This window comes from Cryptomeria japonica, chromosome 6, assembly GCF_030272615.1.
Source record: "Cryptomeria japonica chromosome 6, Sugi_1.0, whole genome shotgun sequence".
NCBI classification, from domain to species: Eukaryota; Viridiplantae; Streptophyta; class Pinopsida; order Cupressales; family Cupressaceae; genus Cryptomeria; species Cryptomeria japonica.
In genome coordinates this window covers 7,749,142-7,773,928 of record NC_081410.1, presented here as the reverse complement: position 1 = coordinate 7,773,928, position 24,787 = coordinate 7,749,142, and the positions used below count along the sequence as shown (strand labels likewise).

Here is a 24,787-nt window from a genome sequence, read left to right as displayed (position 1 = left end):
AGAGGTCTAGTTGTGAACAATCTACCATTGAACCATGCCAAAAGACTTGTTGTGAGTACTTGATTGAGTTAGTAGAGAGATGCTAATCCCCTTCTCTACATCATGTCCAAATGTGTAAATAGCCAGCGGATTTTCCAACATCTTTTCCTCATTCACAAACAAAATTGTTGTAAACAATACAACCAAGGCTCCTCCAAGACTATGACCTGTCACAATGAATTTTGTATTTTTGTGGGATTCTAAAAGTTCTTTAAGATTAATGTCAGTATATTTCCATAATCCATTAGTCTAAATATGTGTATGCTTCTGGATTCGATTGTGTAAGTTTTTTTGCATCAACGTTTAGGATCACAATCCATCATCAGGATGATAGTAGAGAGAACATGGTAGACCATATGTTTTTTGCTCTTTAAGATTTTTATGTAGCACATGGTAGACCATATGTGTCAGAATCTTTTTTTCTCGATGCTATGAGAACTTTTTATCATTTGAACGGTTTCCCAAACCCAAAGCCTCTAGAAATCCAAAGTGGACTTTTTCCCATTTGAGGGGAGTCATACCACGAAAAATCTAAATCTGTTATGTAATCATCACTCTGAAATGGTTGTATTCCTCTAAAGGCTATCACTATTAATTCAACATCTTTCTCCTTAATATAAATGCCTGTGTAGAATTCTTCTGCAAGTGATCTTGTTAATTATTCTTATCAACATATCAGTATTCACGAAAAAATGCAACTAGGTAGAAAATTACTACCCACTTGATATATACAATATATTTTTATTGAGTACATAGACTCTTCTTTCCCATACCGTTCCAATAGTCGAAGAACTCCACAAAATGCATCTGCAAGATTTGCAATCGAAATTTAATGTCACATATGAATTTGTATAAAATTCTCACTGTTGTGATTGTAAAACAAGATTTAAAAATAAATAAATCAGTGTCCTACCTTGCAGTGTTGGTCGACCCTCTTCCTTATAACCGCCTCTTTTTCATAGGCTAGGGTTAAAGCCATAACTGAAATATCTGCAAAGTATTTGTCCCCAGGGTTCATGGGTTTTGAGCCATTCATAGCCCTTATATCCTCTTGAGAGCCACAGTTATACAGATCTGAACGGCCAACTACTTGACCAATAAAATGTTAAAAAATGTCTTTAAAAAAGGCCTCTATCTTCTTTTGGGTATATTTATGCTTCCTGCATAAAAAGTGCAGTTCATTGTTCGCATGTTAATTTCCTCATATTCATGTGATTAATTATAGTTTGAACTGCAGTTCATTGCATAAGATAAAAATAGAATATTGGTAATTTCTTCTATTTGCATGAGTCAAAAATAAGAGCTCTAAAATGGAATTTACATCAAGATTTTAATTGTAGTTGAAGATATGTATTTCTAAAAATATAATTTGCATGAAAAGCTAACTACATGTTTGTTTGTTTATTTTTAGCTAGCATTCATGTGCCAAAGACCTCTATATAAAGAACTAGATTGTAGTGAAATATTTGTCTTTGACCATTCGATCATTGATCTTTGATCACGCGATCAAAAAGTGGTTTGTATTCAGTTTTGAATGAATATTAAATTTTATCTGTTTTTTGAAGCAATTCTATGTTTATTGCTATGTAGCAATTTGTGTCTATTTATTTCTTTATTTTCTTCAATTGATATCAGAGCATATTGTTTTTTGAATTCTTCATTCATAAATCATTTTTTTTCTTTTATTTATTCATCTTGATCAGAAATCATAGAATGTGATGGAGTTAAACAAAAAGTTATTTTCTTCTCTTGCTTGTTCATCTAATGATTGATGATAGAAGATTCGAAACATATTATTAATTAGTCCAATATGTGATAGAAGATTCAAAACATATTATTATTAATCAGCTGTTTATAAGTGGGGCTCTACATCTACCTCAACAAGAAAAAAGGATTGACCCAACTGAAAGAAAATGTCTGGTCATATTCGTAGAATAATCGAATAGCTTGAACGGAATTTTTAACACCCCTCCATTATGGAAAAACAAGTTCAGAAGAAATTCTATGACGATTCCCAATACTCTCTAAGGGTCCTGCAACATACTTTACAATTTTAATCATAATAAGGGAGAGTTTCATTTTCCAGTTCTCTTTCAGCTCTAATCTAATTGACTCTGGACATTCAGTGAAGTAAGATTTCAATCCACGAGTGAAGTAAGATTACACTCAGAAACAACTTCAACATGGTGGCCAACATTCAGTGATTAGTTTATTGCATAAGATAAAAATAGAAATGTTGGTAATTTTTCCATTTGTATGGGAAGAATTATAGTTTGCAAAATAAGAGTTAATTTCAATGAAATCTTTGTTTTTGATCATTTCACCACTGATCCTTGATCGCACGATCAAAAAATGTTTATATTCAGTTTTGAATGAATACAATTTCATATCTAATCTTCTTTTAGTTCTCAAAAGCTCAGAAGAAGAAGAAACTTGCACTGCCATTATTTAGATCTTCAAGCATTTGTATTCAATAAAACTCGTGAAAAATGTGTATTGGCATGTGAAAGAGAAGAATCGTTGCAGCTTCTTCTATAATGACAAACCTATAATGGCAATGTTTTTATTTTTATCTGCTGGCGAATTATTATGTGTCTTCTCAGAACATGAAGTGAAATGAAGGCTACCCATGATGACCTCAATAATGATGATCTCTAAGATTAGGTAGAACATGTCAAAATGTGGGCCAGAAGTTAGATTGTTTTGAATTATTCTTCTCTACATTTTTTAAAGATTTTCTTTCCTTGTCCATCTGTACTGTCTGAATCTTCAGATTCATCCAACAAACTAATTGCATAATTTTTTTAATTTATCATTACTTAAAAACAGCTGACTGTTAATTATATAAAAGAAAGATGTATATCAATGGGTCTCCCACAATTTGGTCATCACTTAGTACTATTTTAAAAATAATTGAATGACCATTTGCGTTAGACGGCCCATCGAACTGACCTGCCTCCTACCTACCTGTATTTGGAGTAGGAACAGGAATCTACTTCAGGATTATTCGATGTGCAACAATATATAAATTATAAAGAAAACTTTGAAGATTATAAGATCCTATAATATATTGATGAATTTCTTAAACTATTATGATGTGAAATTATAAAGAAAAGGATGCTATAATATATTGATGAATATTTAAACTATCTTAAGCAAACCTTCCCATATCTTCAGAACAGAAAAGAGTCGCCAGAGTTTAAAGCGGTGGCATGGAATATTTATTATTTTTTTTCAAATAAAAAACAGTCATCAAAGATTAAAAATATAGAACCTAAGTTTTCTAGGAATGAGAATTGGTCTCTTATTTATCTACAATTAAATTTTGGAGGTGTTACTCATCACACAACTTGCCACATCAATATGTCTAGTGAGAAGTGTTCTAAAATTACTCAATGATTCGAGTGTTCTCAAGCCTTGGTATTGATACTTCTCTAAACCTTCTCTCTAATTTGTCTCTGGTTGGTAGTTCCCTTCAAATGGAATTGCCCCCTAGCCCTTGTTGTTACTTCAAAGATCTTTTTGGTATTGGTGTCTTCTATTTCAAATCTTGTGCCTTCCCTATTTTATTCCTCTTCTAATTTGTAGAATTTTTCTCTCTTGGTTAGTCCAAGGTTCTTCTCTATTAAGGTCCCTTCAAATCTCCTTCCAAAAGAATGACACTATTCTCATCATTGCACATCTCAACAATTGAAAAGTTAAATATGTAATGGTACATTTGGATGTGGAACTAAATATCCTTCTAGCTAGAAATTGGGAGAGATTGGAGTATTCGCAATAGCATCAATATGTCTAATGAGAAGTGTTCTAAAGTTACTCAATGATTTCAGTGTTCTCAAGCCTTGGTATTGATACTTATCTAAACTTTCTCTCTAATTTGTCTCTGGTTGGTAGTTCCCTTCAAATGGAATTACCCCACTAGCCCTTGTTGTTACTTCAAAGATCTTTTTGGTATTGGTGTCTTCTATTTCAAATCTTGTGCCTTCCCTATTTTATTCCTCTTCTAATTTGTAGAATTTTTCTCCCTTGGTTAGTCCAAGGTTCTTCTATATTAAGGTCCCTTCAAATCTCCTTCCAAAAGAATGGCACTATTCTCTTCACTGCACATCTCAAAAATTGAAAAGTTAAATATGTAATGGTAGATTTGGATGTGGATCTAAATATCCTTCTAGCTCAAAATTGGGAGAGATTGGAGAGGCCTAAGCTACTAAAAAGACAATGGAAATTATCCTAACAAATGGTTCAAGCATGAAAAACTTTTGGGACATGGAGAATTGTAGAAGTTAGTATTAAAGGTTTTAAAAAAATATAAATTAAAAGTAGTTGAGATGAAAGAATCTATAATTATCTTGCGATTGATATGAATGATGTGATATGGCCTTAAATGCAACCAATAGACATACAATTCAAAATCTTTTACATGTTATTCAATGACTAACTATCATATTTTAGAAGATTCAACACATATCAAATAGTTAAATTTGAATTTTAAAATGGAGGGATGATGTTTTAGGTGTGGTCTAGTCTAAGGTACATAGTTTGAAACATATTCTTGTCTACTATGAGAAAAGTTATTGCAAATAGATTTATAATTTTGAACTATGTGATATGACATAATATAGTGTTGTATTTTAGCCTCAAGATCAACTAGAACACAAAAGTGACCAATTAGGTGGTGGGACAATGTATTAGTGATCCAAAACAAAGTGTTGTAGAATAAATGGAGAAATTGTACAATATACATTTGAATCCTTACACTTGAATATCTTAAAAGATTTTTGATTGATTCGTTGGGTAACATGTTTTTATTTCTTTATGGATGAAATATTTGGTTACCATTTTTTCATGTAAAATAAATAAATGGTTCCTACAATAAATCAAAATGATACCAAATAAATTTTCGTAGAGATGTATATGTATGAATTTCTCTTTTAAATACATAGAATTTTAAGAATAATATCGAAAAAATATGGTTTCTCATAGTAAATCTATTGAAATTCTAAAAACCACAATCAATCAAATAGAAAGGCTTAAAAAACTACATGTCATGCTTAATTCATTGATTCATTAATAGAAGAAAATATACCACATGAATAATCGACACATTAACAATAATATACAAGCTATTGATTCTAATTGTTTAGAATCAAAGATCAAGAAACATCCATTTAAATTAGTCACTCATTAAAATATAAAAAACAAAAACATAACTCATAACTTTTAAAATTTTGTTAAGTCTTATTTAAATTATTTTCTATAAGAAATATTTCAATCGATGGATATACTACTAACATGTTTTTCTATAAATCTAATAAGACAATTTGAATATACTAACTCCATAATAATATTTTCTAAATAATTAAAAACCCATTAAAAGATAGTTTGAAAGTGAATATGTTTCTTTCAATATGAAGAAACATTTGTATTTAACCATTCATATTAATAAGACTTCATCCCTTGAATGAGATATATTATCATTTTGCATTACTAAAAGTTGGATTCAATCTAGGAGGACCCAATCTTATTGAATTAATGTAATTTACTAGACTATGTGCTGAAATCCCTGGAACCCAAATTCAAAATATTCTTGAGATAATAGAAAGTGTGGTCTCCTTGAAGCTCTCCCCCCTAATGTAATGTAGTACTAAGCACTGTAACAATTCCCATATGGCAGTGATTCTTATGGGTATGAAAAATAGCAGTGAGAGATCTCTATTTGGAGCTTCTGCAAGATTCTACAATAACAATTTTTAACAAAATAATATATTAAATCCATAGAGACATTCTTACTAAAATTTAATGCATATCACTTATCTTAAAAAATAATTATGAGTATTACAAAATTAAATAGTAATTTCAATACCTTTTGGTGATAAAAGCAGTTGTAGTAAAGACATACTCCAAAGTGCTTATACTTGAATAGGCCATCATCGAAAGGTAATCTTGGAATAAGGTCATTAGAATATACAACTCTAAAATATCTGGGTGTGGGTTGATTTACTGTACTATCCATGAAATCTCCAAATTCTTTATCACCAACTCTAGGTTGTCCAAATGTATAAATAGCCAATAGGTTTTCTAACAACTTATCCTCCTCATTCACAAATAGCATTGCTGAAAATAATATAGCTAAGGCTCCTCCTAAACTATGGCCTGTCACAATTAATTTTGCATTTTTGTGGATTTGTAAAAGGGTTTTTAACTTTTGACATAGCACAAAATAGGCTAGAGGTTTGTTGATGTCTTGTGTTTCCAAATGATGTGAATATTTCTTATCAATTGAACGATTTGCTAAACCCAAAGCCTCTAGAAATCCTAAATGGACCTTTCCTATTTGGGCATAGTCATACCAAGAGAAATCTAAATCTGTTATGTAATCATCTGCATCAAATAATTGTGTTCCTCTAAAGGCTACCAGTATTAACTTGGCATCAATTTCTTTGTCACATAATACAAATGCTTGTGTAGATTTTTTCTGCAAGTGATCTGTAAGTTACCCATATCAACATATTAGTATTCACCATATCCAACTAACATAAAGATTTTACCTACTTTTAAAAATATGCATGTAAATAATTGGTGAAATTAATAATGAGGTTATAATAAAAACATGAAAGATCATCACAAATTCTCTCCCACATGAATTAAAAAATAGCAATAAATTTCAACACACATTAAGCCAAAAGAATATTTAGAATGTGTTTGGGAAAATAGTCCAATTTTATTATCTTTTATTATTAAATTTATTTAGTTAAAGTATTAAATCAAATTTTAAACATGAATGGAATTGATAATGTTTCAATGTTATAATATTGTACTCCATTTTTTTTAATTAATTAAATACACCTAATAAAAGTAGGTAGATCAAAAAATGTGTATACATGGACAAATTTTATTTTTGATAAGTTGCGGTTTAAAAGTGATGATTGATTTTATCTCCATTTAGATTATTAGTAGTTGCCTTTAGGCTAGTACTATTGGAACAATCGCTTTTTGTTAGCTCATTATTATTCATTTTTTCTCACCAATTAGAATTGATTTTTTTTTCTTTTTTTAAAGTTAAAATGCATGATTTTTAAGTTTCTAAATTATAGAAATTATTTTTCTAGAATGTATTTATGATCGGATTTCACATAGCCACTATCTAAATGCAATTTATGAGGCAATTTTTTAGGTTAATTTCTTTTTGAAATTAATTGAGCAATTAAATTTTTTTGAAATGATAATATTTTTTATTAAGATAAAACGGGTTTTACAAGGACCTGAAACCCACCAAAATCAAAAAGATAAACAAAAGAGAAATAGTCTAAAGCCAGCAGCCCAACAAAGACAAAAATAGGGGAAATACCCCATAGAGCCCAACAAAGAAATAACAGTGAAACCTGGGCAATCCTACCAAAAAACTAACCAAGAGCTTACATAAGCTCAAAATTTTTTCTTAATGATGCTTTTGTTGATTCCTTTGAGCTCCTCCAAGATGCTCCATATGTCACTTATCTCTTGGTTCCTACTATTGGTTCTGGAAGATGGTCTTGTAGAAACTTGCATTTCTGATCCCTATGGATTCTTTTCCAGATTCTTCTTTTTGATTTAACAGTTGATGATGGAATGCTACTAAGCGGCTGGGCTATATGAATAGAGATTTTTTCATTTAATTTTTTGAGACCATTGGCGCTGTTATTCATCACTTCTTTACTTATATCCACCAAAGCCCTGAGATTGTACCTTTTAAATTGTCCATACCCTTCTCCATCTTGATGATTCTATCTTCATGTTCAGTTTTCATTACCTTCACATCTTCAGTCAGATTGTGAGTCATTTCCAGCATCTTATCAGTTTTATCTAGCATGGGGTTCTTAGTGAATGTGTTAATGATCTCTTTTATGCCCTGTTTGAGGAAACTTCACTAATAACCCTACAAAAATATTTCTTTTGGCTAGATGTGGAATTAGCCAAAAGAGTATTGATATCCACTTCAATATTTTCATTATTTTTGGGGTCCATCTGGTCCATATTAAGGGTAATATCCCACTTTATCTCTTCTTCCCCTTTGTCCTTTGTATCCACCTCTTTCTCCACTTTTTTTTAAAGATTTGTTATGTCCCATCTCCTGGGGTTTGGAAGGTGGGGTTTTGTACATTTTAGCTACAAATCTAGGGCTTTTTCTACTACTGTTAGTGTCTGATGCCCTCTTCCTTGAGGGTTGAATACTCTGGGTCATCATTTGACACATGAAGATCACATCAATCCATGGTCATCTCACCCGACCCCTTATCATCCTTATATTTGGTGTCAAACACCACATGTACATCAGGGCTAGAGGAGGGTTTCGGGTTGGACCCAATTTTGTGAGTTGGGGAAGGTGTAACCTCATTCATTTTAGCATATTATATGATAATGAGAATAAGTCCCTCATGTAACAAAGGGTTATCATTATTTTTAGCATATTTAGCAAGACCATTCTCTAGAGAAGAAGAAGATAAAACACTAGAGAAATCTTCCTATCATGTCTAAAGTGATTTAAAATAGTAAAATGATAGGAGAAAATACTTGCGTACCACCCATCTAAGGTAATGTACCTCATAATGACCTTTGTCATATGGGCCCATAGGATCAACAAATATTTTCTTTTATATCCCCCATCAGTCATCTTCCTCACCCTGTCTCATTCAATCTGCTTGTCAAAGAGCACAGATAGGGCTTCCTTCATTGCCTTGTGCTCTTTGTAAAATTGCTTCCTCTCTATTGATAACTTTTTTATTTTTTCAATGAAAATCTTATCGATTTTGAATTCTGCTTGATAAGCCCCGAGGATGCCTTTATTCCAACTTTCTTCAAAACCTTTTGTCACTTTGGGGTCTTGACAATGGAGCTTTTTCATATAGGTAACTAGGCCACCATAAGAGATTTTAGTCCTTAATTCTTTATTTCATTCCCAATTCTAGTACGCAATCGGCTCCATTCTATTTTTATCACCCCCCATACTCAGATTTTCTTTGTTGATTATGTTTACTGTTGAAACCCCATCGAAAACCACATAACACAAAACCAGGTGGTTAGGAGCAATCTGGAAGCCCTTGCATTATGTCGATTCCACTTATTACAAGAAGTGGATTTAATCATGTGAAAGGACGACACCATTAATATTTGTTTGTTGAGAGAAAGCAAGATCAGTAGCATCCCTTTGTGTCAACTCACACAAGTATATTGGGACGGTTTCCCCTTCCATCCATCACTTGATTTTATCATATGTAACCCCCAAATTGGCCACATTGTCTGCAGGTTGGTTATCTTCCCAATAAACATAAGTAATTCAAAATTCATCTAGCTTGGCCATCAAATAGAAACAATCTTGGATTAAATGTTTGATAGTCCAACTAGGAGGCATCTTTTTAATCAAATAATTAATGAGGGGAATTGCTTTCTAACCATACCTTTTTATGTCCTCCTCGAATAGCAAGTTGAAGCCTAATGTAGGTTGCATTTTCATTGGCAAAGTGGTTTGTCTAGATACCCAGAGGGTGTGCCACTATTGAAACAAGCCTACCATTGTAATCACGTGCCACTCCCCCACAACCTATTGGCTTAGGGTAAGTGCACAAAGATGCTGGTCAAAAAGGGGGGTATAAGTGGACACTTTTTTTATGAAATCAGGTGAACCTAAACTTGGAGGCAAAATTTGAAAGTCATCCACTCAAGATATGAAGATAATCAAAGAACAAATATTGTAGTACTCTCAATCTAGTTTCCAAACTACTCATTTTTTTCAAATTGGATAAGATTAAGGGGGTCAAATCCTTTGCGCATGAAAAATAGAGCCTGATTTTTTTTGAAAAAATATAACATAGTGTTTGACATGTGCATCAAAAAATTCATAGTTAGATTTAGTATTTTGACAAATTCTTTAGCAGAAAGATAGTTAAGAGTGAGCACTAGAATTTGTGTATTTTTTTGTAATTTTTTGTTGAGTATTTTTTTTTTATGATTTTTTCAATCGAGCACGTCCTGAAAATTGGTACTTGTTTGTGCGCCAAGCATAACTTGCACTAAAAAAATTGAAAATACAATTTTTTTTTTAAATGGTAAAGAATAAAGTGTACTGCAATAATATACAAAGTTTTTTAAATTTGGATAAGTAGATCAAAAGTTATTAAAAAATGGTACATGTATGTCTGTGAGAACTATGGAGATACTGACCCAATAAAAGAAATTCAATAATAATATGTTATTGTTGTTCAAATTTAAAAAAAATTATATGGTTAGAAAGCTCAGAACATGGGTGAAAATCTTGTGGCAATTTTAGAAACACCCACTTGATGAAGTGTAAACCTAATGATGAAAAAGTTGAGAAACCAAGTTGATAAAATAAAACACATCAAAAAGGAGGGAAATGGAGGGAAATCAAACTTCTAACGTGTAGCTTTTTCATCCAGGCCTATTTACAAGCCAAAACAGTCAAAAGCGCGTACGGGGTACATATGGTGTAAGAAGTGCATACGCGCTACTTTTTTTTAAAATTTGGGAGTGTGTATAATATGTATAATATGATATAGCATATATAATACTATATAATATGTGTATATACATATAATATATATATGTATATAATAATATATAATATATAATATACTAAGTATATATATACACACGTGTGTATGTGTATTCTCTCTCTCTCTCTCTCTCTCTCTCTCTCTCTCTCTCTCTCTCTCTCTCTCTCTCTCCTCTACCCCCCTCTCTCTCTCTCCCTCTCTCTCTCCCCCTCTCTCTTCCTCTCTCTCTCTCTCCCTCCCTCTACCTCTCTCTCCCTCTCTCCCCTTCTCCCTTCCTCCATACACCATCCCTCTCTCTCTTATTCTCTTCCTTCCCACTCTTTTTCTCTCCCTACCCCCTTTATTTCCCTTACTTTATATTGTTGTACTGCAATTAGGTCTTCCATGTAGTGGTCACCATTTGGATGAACAGTAGATCTAATAATCCCAAGGCCCATAGTTTGAGCTCCAGAGGCTATGCTTTCCTTGATAGACTTATCATTTGACTTAGTGTACAAATCCCATTGTGCATCATCCCTTCACCACACTCCTCCTGTGGTGGGCTTTGGGAAATCTTTGGTAATGCACAGTTTTTCTTCCTAATTTGCTTCCTTGCAATTCTTAGAATATGAAGTGGTTTCCAAACTCATGGTCTGGGTAGCAATCTATAGCCATGCCAAGGAATTCAATTCCATTGCATTTAACTATTTATTAACCTATGCAATTGATTTTATATTATACAATTTAATTGATTTCTCTTTCTCTCTCTCTCTCTCTCTCTCTCTCTCTCTCTCTCTCTCTCTCTCTCTCTCTCTCTCTCTCTCTCTCTCCCCCTCCCTTTTCCTTCACATTTTCTTTACTACAAATAACATATAGGGTGACCAAAATTACCATTGGGCAGCATTTTAGGGACAAACAGCATGTACGCGGTTAGTATTATACCGCATACATGGTACTTAGATAGTTTTAGTTGGCCAAGAGCCTCAACAACCTCAAAAGAAGTTTTTAAGGTTGTTGAAGGCCCCACTGCAACTGTTTCTACACTTCTGTCATTGTTTTATAAATAGATGTAAGTGTTTTTTTAATTTTTTACATGATTTCAAATGATTGAATTTTCGTTCTTATTAGTTTTGTCAATATTATTGTGATTTATTAATAATTTTGATTCAAAAAATTAATTATAATGCTCAAATTTAAGGTTATTTGATGCCAAATTTACTTTTGTTTACATATATATGTAATGTGATTCTATTTAGGACAACCGATATCAACCATGGGAAAGAATAAGCAAGGAACAATGAAACAACGAGACGCTATAAAGGAAAGATAAAGGAAGCGTATGAAGAAATTACATGAGATAAGAGCAATGGGGTAGGAAGGTATGTCATCCTGAACATCTCAATTCGATTTACCATAAGAACATAATGCTCCTAATGCAATTGAAAAAGAGACAATTGATTTACCGTATGAACCTAATGCAATTGAAGAAGGGACATCATTGAATAATCAATTAAATGATGAACATACACCTCCATGCAATGCAAGCAATGCACCTATGTTAACACCTCCTAGAATCATTCACTTTGATTATTATCATGTATAATGAAAGCTCGGTGGTATAATTTATTTCTTATCTGAAACTTCCTCTTTGATTTTTATCATGTATACTCTCCTAAGAAAATTGACTGATGGATTTAAGTGTGTATATCGAATAGGAGCAAGAAGGGTCTGAAATTGAACCATGGGTGCATTACTGTGACAAACAAGGAAACCTACAGCAATATTGTTCTCGAATGGCTACACAAATCATTCGAGCTCTTTCCCAAATGAAAGGAAAATTGGTTGTCCCCATTGATACCCAATTTAGTGTAGATCTTGAGAAAATGAGACATGGATAAGCAATCTCCTAAAAGAATGGATATATTTGTGGAGGTTCCAATGCCTTGGGCTCCTTTTCCTCCAAATTCTTTCCATCATAAGTAGGTTAGCAACCTTTTGCTAACTTTCTTCTTATAAATTGGTTGAGAATACAAAATAAGTTGGCAGTTATCCTTGATCTTTGTTTTCTTCTTATTGATAACTCTTATCATTTTCTCTTTTTGGAATTACCCCAATGGGCAATTTTTATCTTATAGATTTTATCAACCTTACTGGAGGAACTTAGCCTACTTGATTGTTGCTCTATAATCTTAGAAAAAATAAGCTCCCCTCACAAAATTGTGTCTAAGCAAATGAACCCAAATGCAAAAGTAGGAAGCAAAAGCAAGTTGTTCACCACTTTTGTAGATGCACTTCTGGAGCTAGAATCAGTCATATTTGAAGATATCATGAGTAATTACATATTTTTTTTTTTTGGTTCTATATTACTTCCGACTTTATTCATTCTTAACTTTAACAAAATCATTTTATTTGGTTTTCCAATCATGGTTTGGATGTGTTTTTAATGAGCAGAGAAGATGTGGAAAATAGTGTCAACAAAGCAAAATGATGAGTCAAACTACCTAAAATATGTTTTTTCGAAGGAAACAACCGGTAGGAAGAGAAAGAGGGAGAGTAACACAGATGATGTCATAGAGAATGATAGTGGTGGGTATGCTAGAGTTCCCATGCTATTACACAATGCCTATCATCTAAAGGAATTGAAGTTTGATGTAAGCATGGAAGTGATAGTATATGATGATCATGACTTGTCAAAAGGCCTTGAAGGGTACATACCCATGAAATAAATCAAGTGTTTAATTCCTATAGTCATAATAGAGATCAGTCCTATAGCCTTGCAAATTTAAGAGTAACATATGTTTTAGAAAGGTGGTACTCTTAGGGTTAGGTCAAGCTCTTACACTTGCAAATTTAGGGGAATAGAAGAGAAAGAAAGAGTGTTAGAGGGAAAGAGAGAGTCTTGAGAGAGAATGAGAAAGGGAGAGAGGGAGGGGGAGGAGAGAGGGAGAGAATGAGAGAGATACACCTGAGAGAAGGGGAGAGTGAGATAGAGAGATAGAGGATGAGAGGGAAAAACTTCAAAGAGAGAGAGAGAGAGAGTTAAGTGAAAAATAGAAAGGGCAGGGGGGAGGTAGGGAGAGAGTGGGAAAGAGATACACTTGATAGAGGAGAGTGAGATATAGAGATAGAGGCAGAGAGGGAGATATAATTGAGAGAGAGAGAGAGAGAGATTTGATAGAAGAGGAGAGAGAGGGAGATAGATAAAGGTTGATAGCTAGAGACTTGATAGAGAGAAGGAGAGAGACTTGAGAGAAAGAGAAATGGAGTGAGAGGGGGAGAGAGAAAGAGAGTTAGAGGGAAAGAAATACTTAACAAAGGAAGAGAAAGGGAGGGGGAGGTAGAGGGAGATAATGAGAGGTGCACCTCCATTGCAACCAACAGCCTACGAGACTGAAGGGGAAACTCCACATAATCTCCCAAAGGTCAAGAAAATAGGTCAATATCTCTCACTTGGGAGAAAACAAAATGAACTAGCAGATGAGAGGTATCTTCTACATCTTCTTTACAAAGAAAGCATCTATTCATAATAGACATCCCTCTCTTGCATAAATTATCAATAGAAAGAACCTTATTCTGCATATAAAGCTAGAAAAAAATGTTAATTTTAGGAACCAAGAGATGATTCCAAAGAAGGGACAAAAAGGACCAAGATAATAGATCCTAAAGTGCAAGTCAAAAGCTTGGAAGACTTAAAAAACACCAGAAGAAGAGCCTCCCCAAACTAAGGAATCCTCGACATGAGAAGAGGGAATATGAATATAAGAAAGCCAATCCTACAGGGGTTTCAGAATAGGATCCAGTCTACAAAGATCTACCCAGTGGCATTCCCTAATATAATTAGTAACCCAGACTCCAACTTGTTGCACACAAAAGGTTCTAATCTAAGAATTCTAAGGTTTATCAATCAGGGTACCTGGTGATATGATGAATCAATAATGATCCGAACAACTACTGAGAGAGGAGGGTGAATCAGTAGATAGAAAAAAGACTAAACTTTCACAAAACTCAAACCTAACTCATAAATCAATCACTGGACTAATCGGTTTAAACAATGAACAATAAACTACAATTGCACTGACAAGTTTATCGGTTGACTGGAATATCAAAATAATAATGTAACAAGTCTGAAACTATCAAACTATTTAACCAAAACATCAAACCACTTTACCAACATAAGTAATAGCACATTTTATATCACTTTCGATCATCTTAACACATCTAAGTGGCTTTACCAGTTAAATAGATTAACCATATCAAAACATAACCACAAAAACCATTCACCACTTGACACAATGATTTTTGACATGGAAACCCAAATGGAAAAAACCATGGTGGGGATGAATACCCACAAGTATTTTGAACTCTTCTAAAGTTCACCCTGTTAGGAGCCAAACCTTGTTAGAAGCTTTACAAAAATGTCTGGTTAGGAACATATCTAGTTAAGGACCACTCGGTTAAGGGATTGACTACAATACCCTGTTAAAGGCAATACCCTGTTAGGAGTAACCTTGATAGAGGATTTCAAATCCAAGATAATGGATCACCTAGTTAGAGCATTTAGAAAACACCAAGCATGTTAAAGCTAACCTGGTTAAGGGATTTAATGGTTGTAATTGTTAGAGAACAATAGGGTTTTTGTTGATCTGGTAATAGCACTACTATGCTTGATCAAATCCTATCAATGCTCCTATCTACCTTCAGACATTTTGTAGATACTCCTTCTGGTTCGACAATCAATCACACTGACACTTAACCAAAATTGCCAACACAAATACAAAACAACAAATCGACCTTATAAGCAAAAAAATAGGTCAGTAAAACATCACCAAACCTAAGATCTCATAGAGATTACAAACAAATTGGTTCAAACATGACCGTTGGATTACATAGCAATCATCTACACATTGTCCTAGACAACCTTGACTGCTCCTTGATCACCACTCATCGAATCATGTAACTCATCACATGGTTTCCACTTCATGCAATGTAATCACTCATTCCCAAGATAAAACAATTATCTCTACATGCCAAAACCACTTTGAAACTCATCATGTGCATCATGCATACATGGCATAATCATCTTCGATCACTATTCGATCATAGATCAACACAATTGATTCACCAAACTCCATAGGTTAGGGTTTGGCATATCAATAGGTAAGGGTTACCGGTTGGTCTTACTGCTACAATAGTAATATCAGTTTCCTTCACTGCTCAGCTACTGATTGCATTACTACATCACTACTGGTTGCAATACAACTCCATTACCGGTTACAATTGACATCAATGACAACAGTTATAGCTCATTAAAATGCAACCTTCATGCAATGCCAATAGGGCCATCACTCGCCCACCAATCTTTCAAGAATTGAATTTTTTGGTCATTACCGAGGCTCCATCTTGAGCCTTTTAAGATTATGGTCTTTTTCTTAAGAATATTTATCCAAAGGGCTAACATCGATTGAGTAATAGAGGGATCTTCTAAAACATGTTGGATGGAGTGAGGGGGATCTAGATTCCAAATGATAGAGATCCATTCATTAGAATCCGTAAGGCATCTCCACAATTATTTAGCTAGAAGAGAAAAGTTAAAATCTTGAATATGTCTAATAGAAAGACTGCCAAGCTTCTTCAGGAGACAAACCTAATCCCAAACAACCAAATGAAGTCAATTTTTGGTCTTTGTATCCATCCATAAGAAGTTCTTTTGGATTTTCTCCATTCAATCCACAAATTTCGGTGGTATCTTGAATAAGCTATCGCATACATAGGTAGATTTTGCAGAGAAGCTTTGATCAGTTGTGGCTTACCTGCTTGACTCAAAAGGGCACCTTTCCATCTAGCCAGCTTGGATTGAAACCTATCAATTAGATTGGACTAGAAGGAATCAGGGGCAAGCCACAGATAGAGAGGGAGCCCCAAATACGTAGATGGAAAAGAAGCAAGTTTACATGCCAAAGTTCTAGCAATTTTGATCTACCTATGTTTAGGGGTGTTAATGAAAAAGATGAAAATTTTAAGAAGGTTGATCCTTTGGCATGAACCTTTTTCATAAAGATATAGAAGTTGCTTCATATTCTTAGATTCCAACACCAATCCTTCACCCAACAAAAGAGTGTCATCAACAAATTGTTGATGCGAGCAAAATTGAATCCCAGAAGAGGGGCAAAGACCTTTGAGCCTACCAATTCTAACATCTTTGAAGTGATAATGTTTATAATATAACATTCATTAATATTGTTTTGTGAACCAAAAAATGTTATATTTAGTATCAATCATGACTTCTCATGGTATTTAATTACCTACATTTTCTAATGGCATGGGATGCCCACTTATCATTTCTCAATATATTCCCTCAAACATTTTCAAAATTGTTTCTTTCATATGGATATTGTTAAAATTGCTTCGACTTGGTTTGTTATTTTTGTTTTTACTTGAAAACATTGTGAGCATATAGGATCCATAAGTATTATTATTATTGGATGCATGATATAATGACACGTTTTGTAGAGGTATTTCTAATGAATAGTGACTAATTTACAATATATGTATGTTGTTTTTATCCTCTAAATTTTAGTTTTTTCAAGAAGTAACATATAATCCTATTCTACATTTCATATTTTTTTTTTAATAATAATGATTTTTTTTTAATAATAATGATTATTTTTTACAGCCTCAAATGTTTAAACCAAATTCAATGTATTATATTTAAGAACAATCTAAAGGTGGACTATTTAACTCATTATGACTCCATGAACAAAGGAGGCTTGCAAATCTCATCCTTGTAAAAGAATATTTTTTAATTTTAGTTGCAGTCCAAGTTTTTCTCTAAATATCTACAAATGTAATGAAGTATATTATGATTCTTTTTTTAGTATATTATGATCCTTATTTTTTCAAATTTGATCTTTCATATCCCTGCTTAGGTGATTACGATCTTTTTTAATATGTGCTACCTATTCCAAATAAACAGATATGGTCATCTATGTATGGTTGCGACTCAACATTTTGCAAGTCAATTTAGGATTTTACTATTCATAAATAGTCTAAATATAAGTAGAGGTATTATCAGTGAAAATTATACCACATATACACCATATTTGTTTTGCAATTAAAAAAAAATAGAAGGTTTTGTTCTCAAATAGAGGGGTTGATATTCTTTTGATTTGGAATTCAAATATAAAAAAAAAATTCAAGCTCTTTCCTTCTCTTTGGAACTCACCTAAAATAGCTAATTTGTGTGGCAATACATAGCTAATAGATGGGTTTTGGCACTCTATTCAAAAAAATTATATATAAATTCTTCCAATTCTAAGTTATTAAGAGTTAATAATGGTAATTTAATTTTTTCATTTTTTAGTTTTGTTAATAATATACTTAAATTTTTCATAGTTCGTGGCAATAATGATATTACTTTTGAATTCTAACCATACAAACATTTTTTACAGATATTCTAGATGGCCTTTGAAATTCATTTAAAAGGTAAGTTATTGTTGTATTAATGCACTTCCTTTGAAAATGACAACGGATGAACTCAAATTTTAATGAATCTTGGAAGAAAATTAAATATACCAAATTTGTAGGAATCAAACATAGAATCTACCAGCTTCATACATAAAAAAAAATTAAAAAGAAAAAATTATTACTTACCTCTCCTCTCTATTTAGCAAAATAGTACATTCAAATTTGCATTATTAAACATTTTTTCTTATTGTGAACTCTTTTCAACTAAGCAAGGAGAAATAATTGTTTCTTGTTAAGACGACTTGTAGAGATATTCCAATGCTTATCTTTTTGGTTATAAATCTGTATTTTTACATTATGATTATGTACTTTATCTATTTTGTGATTTGATTTTATGCAAAAAAAAAAAAATTAAAGAAAGTAATTTTTTAGAGGGAAATGAGTAGTGTGAAAATGTATATGTATAAAGAAAAAGAAAAAAAAATTGCTTGAAAGAAAGCATAATTAGATTAAAGTTTTCATTACTTTTGGCAATTTAAAAACTAGTGTAAGGTGTTCATAAGTAAGATCATAAGTGTTCTATTTATATAAAAAATTATTAAATAGTGAATAATTATTTCCAAACTTCAAAGTTTAACTCTTTGTCAAATCAACTGTATAATCATTTTAAATACTTGAAACAACACATAAGACAATTGACATAGTAGATTCTTTTGATTGTCAAATTGATATTGACAACTTTCTAACCCAACATTAAGTCCCACCTAGAAGCCCACACCATTCTATAGACAATTTAACGTAGCTTTCATTGAACTAAGCCTTGTTTTAGTTAGGTTAGATTTATCCTCATGAATTATATAATATAAAAATAATTGATAATAAAATAATATTATTAATATAATAGTAATAATATAATATTTGGAATAACAATATTTTAGTTATTATAATATTAAATTATTTATTTTAGTTAAGTGAAGGTTATCTTCATGTAATTTAATACTCTATCACTTTTGAGTGGAATAAAATCAAATAATATAATAATATATATCTTAATATTTCTAATCCAAACTCATTTCAAACTATAATACATTATTACATTTATTCCTTTTATTATAATATTAATATTAAAACGACAAGTACGAGTCAAGCTCAACTAATCAATTTCCCTTCATTGATATAAAAAATTATTATGATTTTATTGACAAAGTTTGTTTTAACATTGAACCTAAAAATATTTAAGAATACCCTAAAATTTCACCCAATAATATTTCAATCATTTAAAAAAAAACTCTTAAATTGACTTTTTTTATTAAAAATTTATTGGGTATTCTAATTTATCTTAAATTTAGACAATATTGATTCATATCGATTTAACGATCAATCTATATTCAAAAGGTGTAATTTACGATTTCATTAAACTTAGTTTTTCGGAGAAAGATTCCATACCGTCCCAAAAGTCGAAGAACTCCACAAAATGCATCTGCAAGATTAGACATTTTTGTTCAGTCAAAGAAAAATTTAAACAAATTTCTGTACTCTGATTTTAAAACAAGTGAAATAAAATACCTTCCAGTGCTGGTTGACTCTTTTCCTGATAACCAACTTGTTTTCATAAGCTAAAGTTGAAGCCATGGCTGAGATATCTGCAAACACTCGATCCCCACCCTCCATGACTGAGAGATCATCTTTAGAGATGCTCTTATACAGATCTGTGCGCCGCTCTAAATGGCCAATCAAACTTAAAAATTCCTCTGATCCTCTCTTGGGTATGATCATGCTTCCTGTATAAAACAATCCAAACATGAGTATGAGGGTGATGTAGACATAAATTTGGAGGAGATATTCAAAACTATTTTGATTATTCATCATTGTCAATCATACTACCAGGAGAACCTGATGCTAATCTGGATTTGGATATTTCTTTCGCTAACAGTGATTTTTTTTTCAAAATTGTTAGAAATAAGTTTATATCCGGATTCATATGGTGAGTTGGTCAAAGAAGGGTCCATAGTTCTGTTGGTAGAGCACTCTAATAGTAAATGAAAGCTTTTAGGTTTGAGTCTTAAATGATTCATATGAGTCGTAGTTAAATATGTGTCATCAAAACAGTGCGATTAAAGAAGATGTTGGAAATAAGCCACACTTGAACCGAAACAAGTTGGCCAAAGAAGACCAGTAGCCTGATAGAATACACCTGGAAGGTCTTAAGTTTGAGCCGTAATTGCTCTCCTGTCCCAAGAGCAATAATATAAAAAAGGGGATCAAGGGCAGGTAATAAGAAGTTGGGTCATCCTATGGTGCATAATCTCTCTATCAGGGCAGTATCTTAATCTAATCATTGGTCTGATCTATATGAATTGTAGTTCAACAAAAATGATATTTCTTAAATTTGACGTCAAAGAAAAAGAAACAATGAATAAATCTAATTTTAGAAAAGTGGATATGAATAAATCTAATTTTAGAAAAGTGGATATGAATAAATCTAATTTTAGAAAAGTGGATTTAGATTTGGTAGTAAATTTCTACAGAAGAGCCTGAGATATAAGAGCGAGTCTGTCCACCAAATTCATAACTTGTTTCACAATGACATAAAAGCTAAAGTTCTAGCTGTATAAATTTGAAATAGAAGAAAAAAATTATAGTATCAACATAATCTCAGGTGTTTTGCTCTCTTAAGCCAAGAAAAAGGGTTACCAAATTTCATCCCATAAATATATGGAAAGGAATGATCCATCATGAAAAAATAATAATATAAAAATGCTTGTACAATTTTTTTTGTGAGAACAAATCATTGAATAAAAATAAGTACAATTACCGTTTAATAAACTGAACAGGGTTCTTAACAATCCCCCATTCTGAGAAAACAGGTTCAGAAGAAATTCAACCAAGATACCCAATGCTTTCAAGGGTCCTGCAACATACCCCACAATTTTCATCAATATAAGTGAGAGCTTCATTTTCCAGTTCTGGTTCAGCTGTAATATGACTTGGTCTTCACATTTAGTGAGGTGGGATCTTAATCCATAAGGCAACATTACACTCAGAATCAGCTTCAACAAACTGAGCCTCTCAGGGTAGGCTATCAAGTCACCAGTTGTCTCCATTTTCACAAGTTTACAAGTTCATGCATTTACACCCACAGAGAAATGTGTTGCCAATGTCTACAAGCCATTCTACTCTGAAAGTTAATCATATTAATGAGTTTGAATTTGTTTGGTGGCAATCTATTCAGCATTTGACATTTCATATTATATTGGGTATCTTTGCGTATTCAGCATTCAATGAATATTTGACTGTAACTATTAATTAAAATATTGTGTTATATTTTGAATTAAAATAATAAAGATGATTAAATGTCGGATCGAAATTGTCTCTTTTATGTGGCCTCAAAATGAAATCAATGTTGTTTACCGCGTTGAACTTTATTCTTAAATTAAGACAAGTTTAATTTTGATTATGAAAATGAAATATTTATTTAGTTGGTATTTCTTTGTGATTTTAATATGAAAGTAGGTGCACATGTGGACAGGGTACTTTGATCAATAAAAATAAAATAAAATTATAATTGACTATTTAATTATTTAAGGAAAGAATATTTCAATTGAATGATGTTGACCTCAGCACTAATGCACATTTGAAAATTAAAAGTAACATATTATCTTTTTAAATTTTTGGATTAAAGTTCACAAATTAAAAAATATAAGACTATAGACATAGAGAATCCATATCATAATTAATATCTTCTTTTAGTTTTTCATAATATGTTTTATGTGAACGAAGTGTAAAATTGGTTGTCACATGTTTTTTAATTGAAAATGATAAGATCGGACTTTTTAAAGGTATAATCTTTCTTCATAAAAATAAGACAAGTAAACTCAACCAACCAACAAAAAACATTTAATTCAGAAATCTACAACACAACAACAAGTTATTTATCAATTTTTAATATAAATAATATTTCGTATAGATGATCTCAAAATTATTATTCTACAGAAATTTGTATAATTAATTTTTTTTAAAAGGCTGTTTTCATAAATAATATCTAAATGATATGTTTGAATGCTTTTTATTAAAAAATTAAAATCCATCATCATCATCACTATATTTTTAATCATATATTATTATGATCTTGTTTGGCCATATGGTCTAACCTATTTTGACTTCTTTTTAAACTGTATTACATATTTCATTACATTTAAATTTTGACATTAGAATATAGTTTTATATCAAATAAAATATTAAAAAATGTGAAGACAAAAATTAAGTAATATGTTTTTTAATTTTTTTTAAAGGGTTTTGATTTGTGTATTCTTATGTCTATTAGTTTTTTGTTCTTGTCAACAAAGTTCACATTATATTGAAAAGCAAGAGTTTGTTTTAAAATGGCATATTTTCTATTTAAACATTAATATTAGCAATTTAGTAGTTGTTAAATTACTAGCTTGGAAATAAATGCAAGACAATAGAATTGTCAAAATGATCCCAAAAAATTATTTTAAAAGTAGTAGACATGGTTGATCCTTTGGCCCTAATGTTGTATCAATACTTTATAATTCTAATAATACATCTAAATGGCTTGAAATTTTTACTTTAATATAGTAATTTATTGGTAGATCCTCTTTAAAAGAGTCCTTAAAAATAAATCAATTTCACATGAACCACTTATAGGCTCCATGTGAAAACTATTCCAAACTTCACTAAAATTTGTTTTCTTTTTCAGAGCTGAAATTTGTGTTTTATTACAATTATCCCCTTAGACTTGAAACATTGGTCCCTTTAGAAGCATACCATGTAAGCTCCAATCTAGGTATATTTCTCCAATTTCCCTACCTCTATGACCTTTCCTTAATTGCATTTCAACCTCTATAGGTCATGTGTGTCATGTTAAGCAAAATAGGTTGTTTTAGCTTGTCTCTATAAAAGACTTTGCATGAAGGTTTACTTATTTAAGGATCTTGAAGACTCTATTAACATATAGATCAGTTTGTATGCTTTCTTATTCATCACTACCTTGATTTATGTCTTGGTACAATGGTTTTAGATAATAATAAAATTAGATCGACAAAAAATTAAATCTTATTGTCAATCCCTTTATTTGGTAGGTTCATGCTTTCAATAAATATTATAGCTTTACTTATTGTCACTAAGCATTTAACATGGTTATACACCTTGTGGCCTTTAACTCCATTGGTGTATCCAAGACAGATACACTTCTAGTTATTTTCATGTCTAGCTTCTTCGTTTTCTCAATATTGTTAACTTGGTGAAGAAAATTTGTGATAAAACTCTTTCAAAATATGTAAAATTATTTTTTTATGTGAAATAGTGGAAACAAATGTCTTAGCTTCGAAATTTAAAATAAGAACTTAATTAATTACTATTTCCACTTTTCATTGGAAGAAGATAATAAATAAGATCCAACTATAGTCCCTAAGGAGAGCTAGATGTTGTGTGTGATTATTTCTTGATCTTCTTGTTGTTTGTGATTAGATAAGGAGATGTAATAATTAGGTTAAATTAAAGGAAATTAACAAGATTGAACATAAATAGGAAAAATAGATTAGAAAGAAAGTGTAGAAGTACAAATCTAGAGATGAGGTACAAAAAAGAACTTGTTAGTGAAATGTGAGATTGGAAATGAGATTCAAGTGTGTTAGGTTCCCTAGGCCATGATTTTAACTTGTTCAAAATCTAGAACTATATGTCTCAATCATCTCTAAGTTGTAATCCTATAATTTTTGGCTATCGGATTTGTAACCACACAAACAAAATCTAGAGAAATTTATGTTCTATATAGGGGCTTGCCTAATTCAAACCCCAAGTAGGTGTTAACCTTCACTATATCTATGATTGATTAGAAAAGAGACCTTACCTCTGGTAGGGTAGAGGGTAAATATGAAAGAAAATATTGAATTGAAATGATATTACCTTAGGATTGATAATGGTGATGATGCAATTATTTTTGGATAAGTCCTCCAAAAGGGTTGATGCAATAACATGACATGAAAAGACACAAAAGGATCAATCATGAAAACACACTTTCATATAGTTTGTTTTAGCTTTCTATTCCATAATGCCCAGATCTTAAGATTCTTGCTTAATATTTACTTTCTCTAGGGTGTTCTTAGAATATGCTTACATGAAATTGAATTAGAAATAGTGATTTTATATAGGTATCCCAAGGTATTTTTTATAATAGGCTAACTTTTAATGGTCATATAAAAAATATCAGGATCAAATAACAAGTGGTGGGAACCAATACTCTAAGATGTTTTATTTTGGGCCCTTTTGGGAGTAATATGATAGTAGGCACCCTAGTCCACCTAGAAAATGAGCAAAGAAGGATGGTTGTAGAGTGCATAGGCCCAAGACATAGGATTTAGTTATCTCCTGAGAATATGATGACATTTTGGTAGTGACAAGGCTACAAATAAGCTTGAAATGAGTTATATAGTAGAACACACTAAAGCAACCAACCCAAAAAGGAGTGTAAAATTGTGAAGTATTACAATTTACAACACTACATTTAAAGAAAATGAAAAATTGTAAGGCCAAATGAAAATAAACCTAGAAAATGGATTACAAAATGGGTGTTGTAGTGACACCCAGAAAAAATATGGTGTGTGACACTATGAAATGGGTGTTGCAGTGGCACCAAGAACAAACATGAGGAGGCCTTATCCCCCCCATCCCCCCCTTAATATGTCAAGATATTGTCATGTATAAATCTTAAGGAAGATAGAGATCCACATCAA

General features: G+C 31.8%; 1 protein-coding gene across 1 annotated transcript; it reads right to left on the bottom strand.

Annotated features, from left to right (window-relative positions):
• Positions 1–5,506: 5,506 nt before the first annotated feature.
• On the bottom strand, positions 5,507–21,172 carry LOC131070147 (triacylglycerol lipase OBL1). Its single transcript, XM_059207087.1, has 5 exons — positions 20,848–21,172; positions 19,599–19,813; positions 19,479–19,512; positions 5,903–6,525; positions 5,507–5,774 (listed from the first exon to the last, which is right to left on the bottom strand). The coding sequence occupies exons 1-5, from the start codon at positions 21,134–21,136 to the stop codon at positions 5,616–5,618; spliced, it is 1,320 nt and encodes a 439-aa protein (XP_059063070.1). The 5' UTR covers positions 21,137–21,172; the 3' UTR covers positions 5,507–5,615.
• Between the last annotated feature and the right edge of the window lie 3,615 nt (positions 21,173–24,787).

What these genes read in the sequence shown, in the direction of transcription:
- LOC131070147 (XM_059207087.1), bottom strand. Translation starts at nt 21,136, where the DNA reads ATGGAGACAACTGGTGACTTGATAGCCTACCCTGAGAGGCTCAGTTTG. An exon ending in GAGTCAACCAGCACTGGAAG is followed by an intron (nt 19,513 to 19,598) that starts GTATTTTATTTC and finishes CTAATCTTGCAG; the next exon opens with ATGCATTTTGTGGAGTTCTT. An exon ending in GTTCTTCGACTTTTGGGACG is followed by an intron (nt 6,526 to 19,478) that starts GTATGGAATCTT and finishes GGTAACTTACAG; the next exon opens with ATCACTTGCAGAAAAAATCT.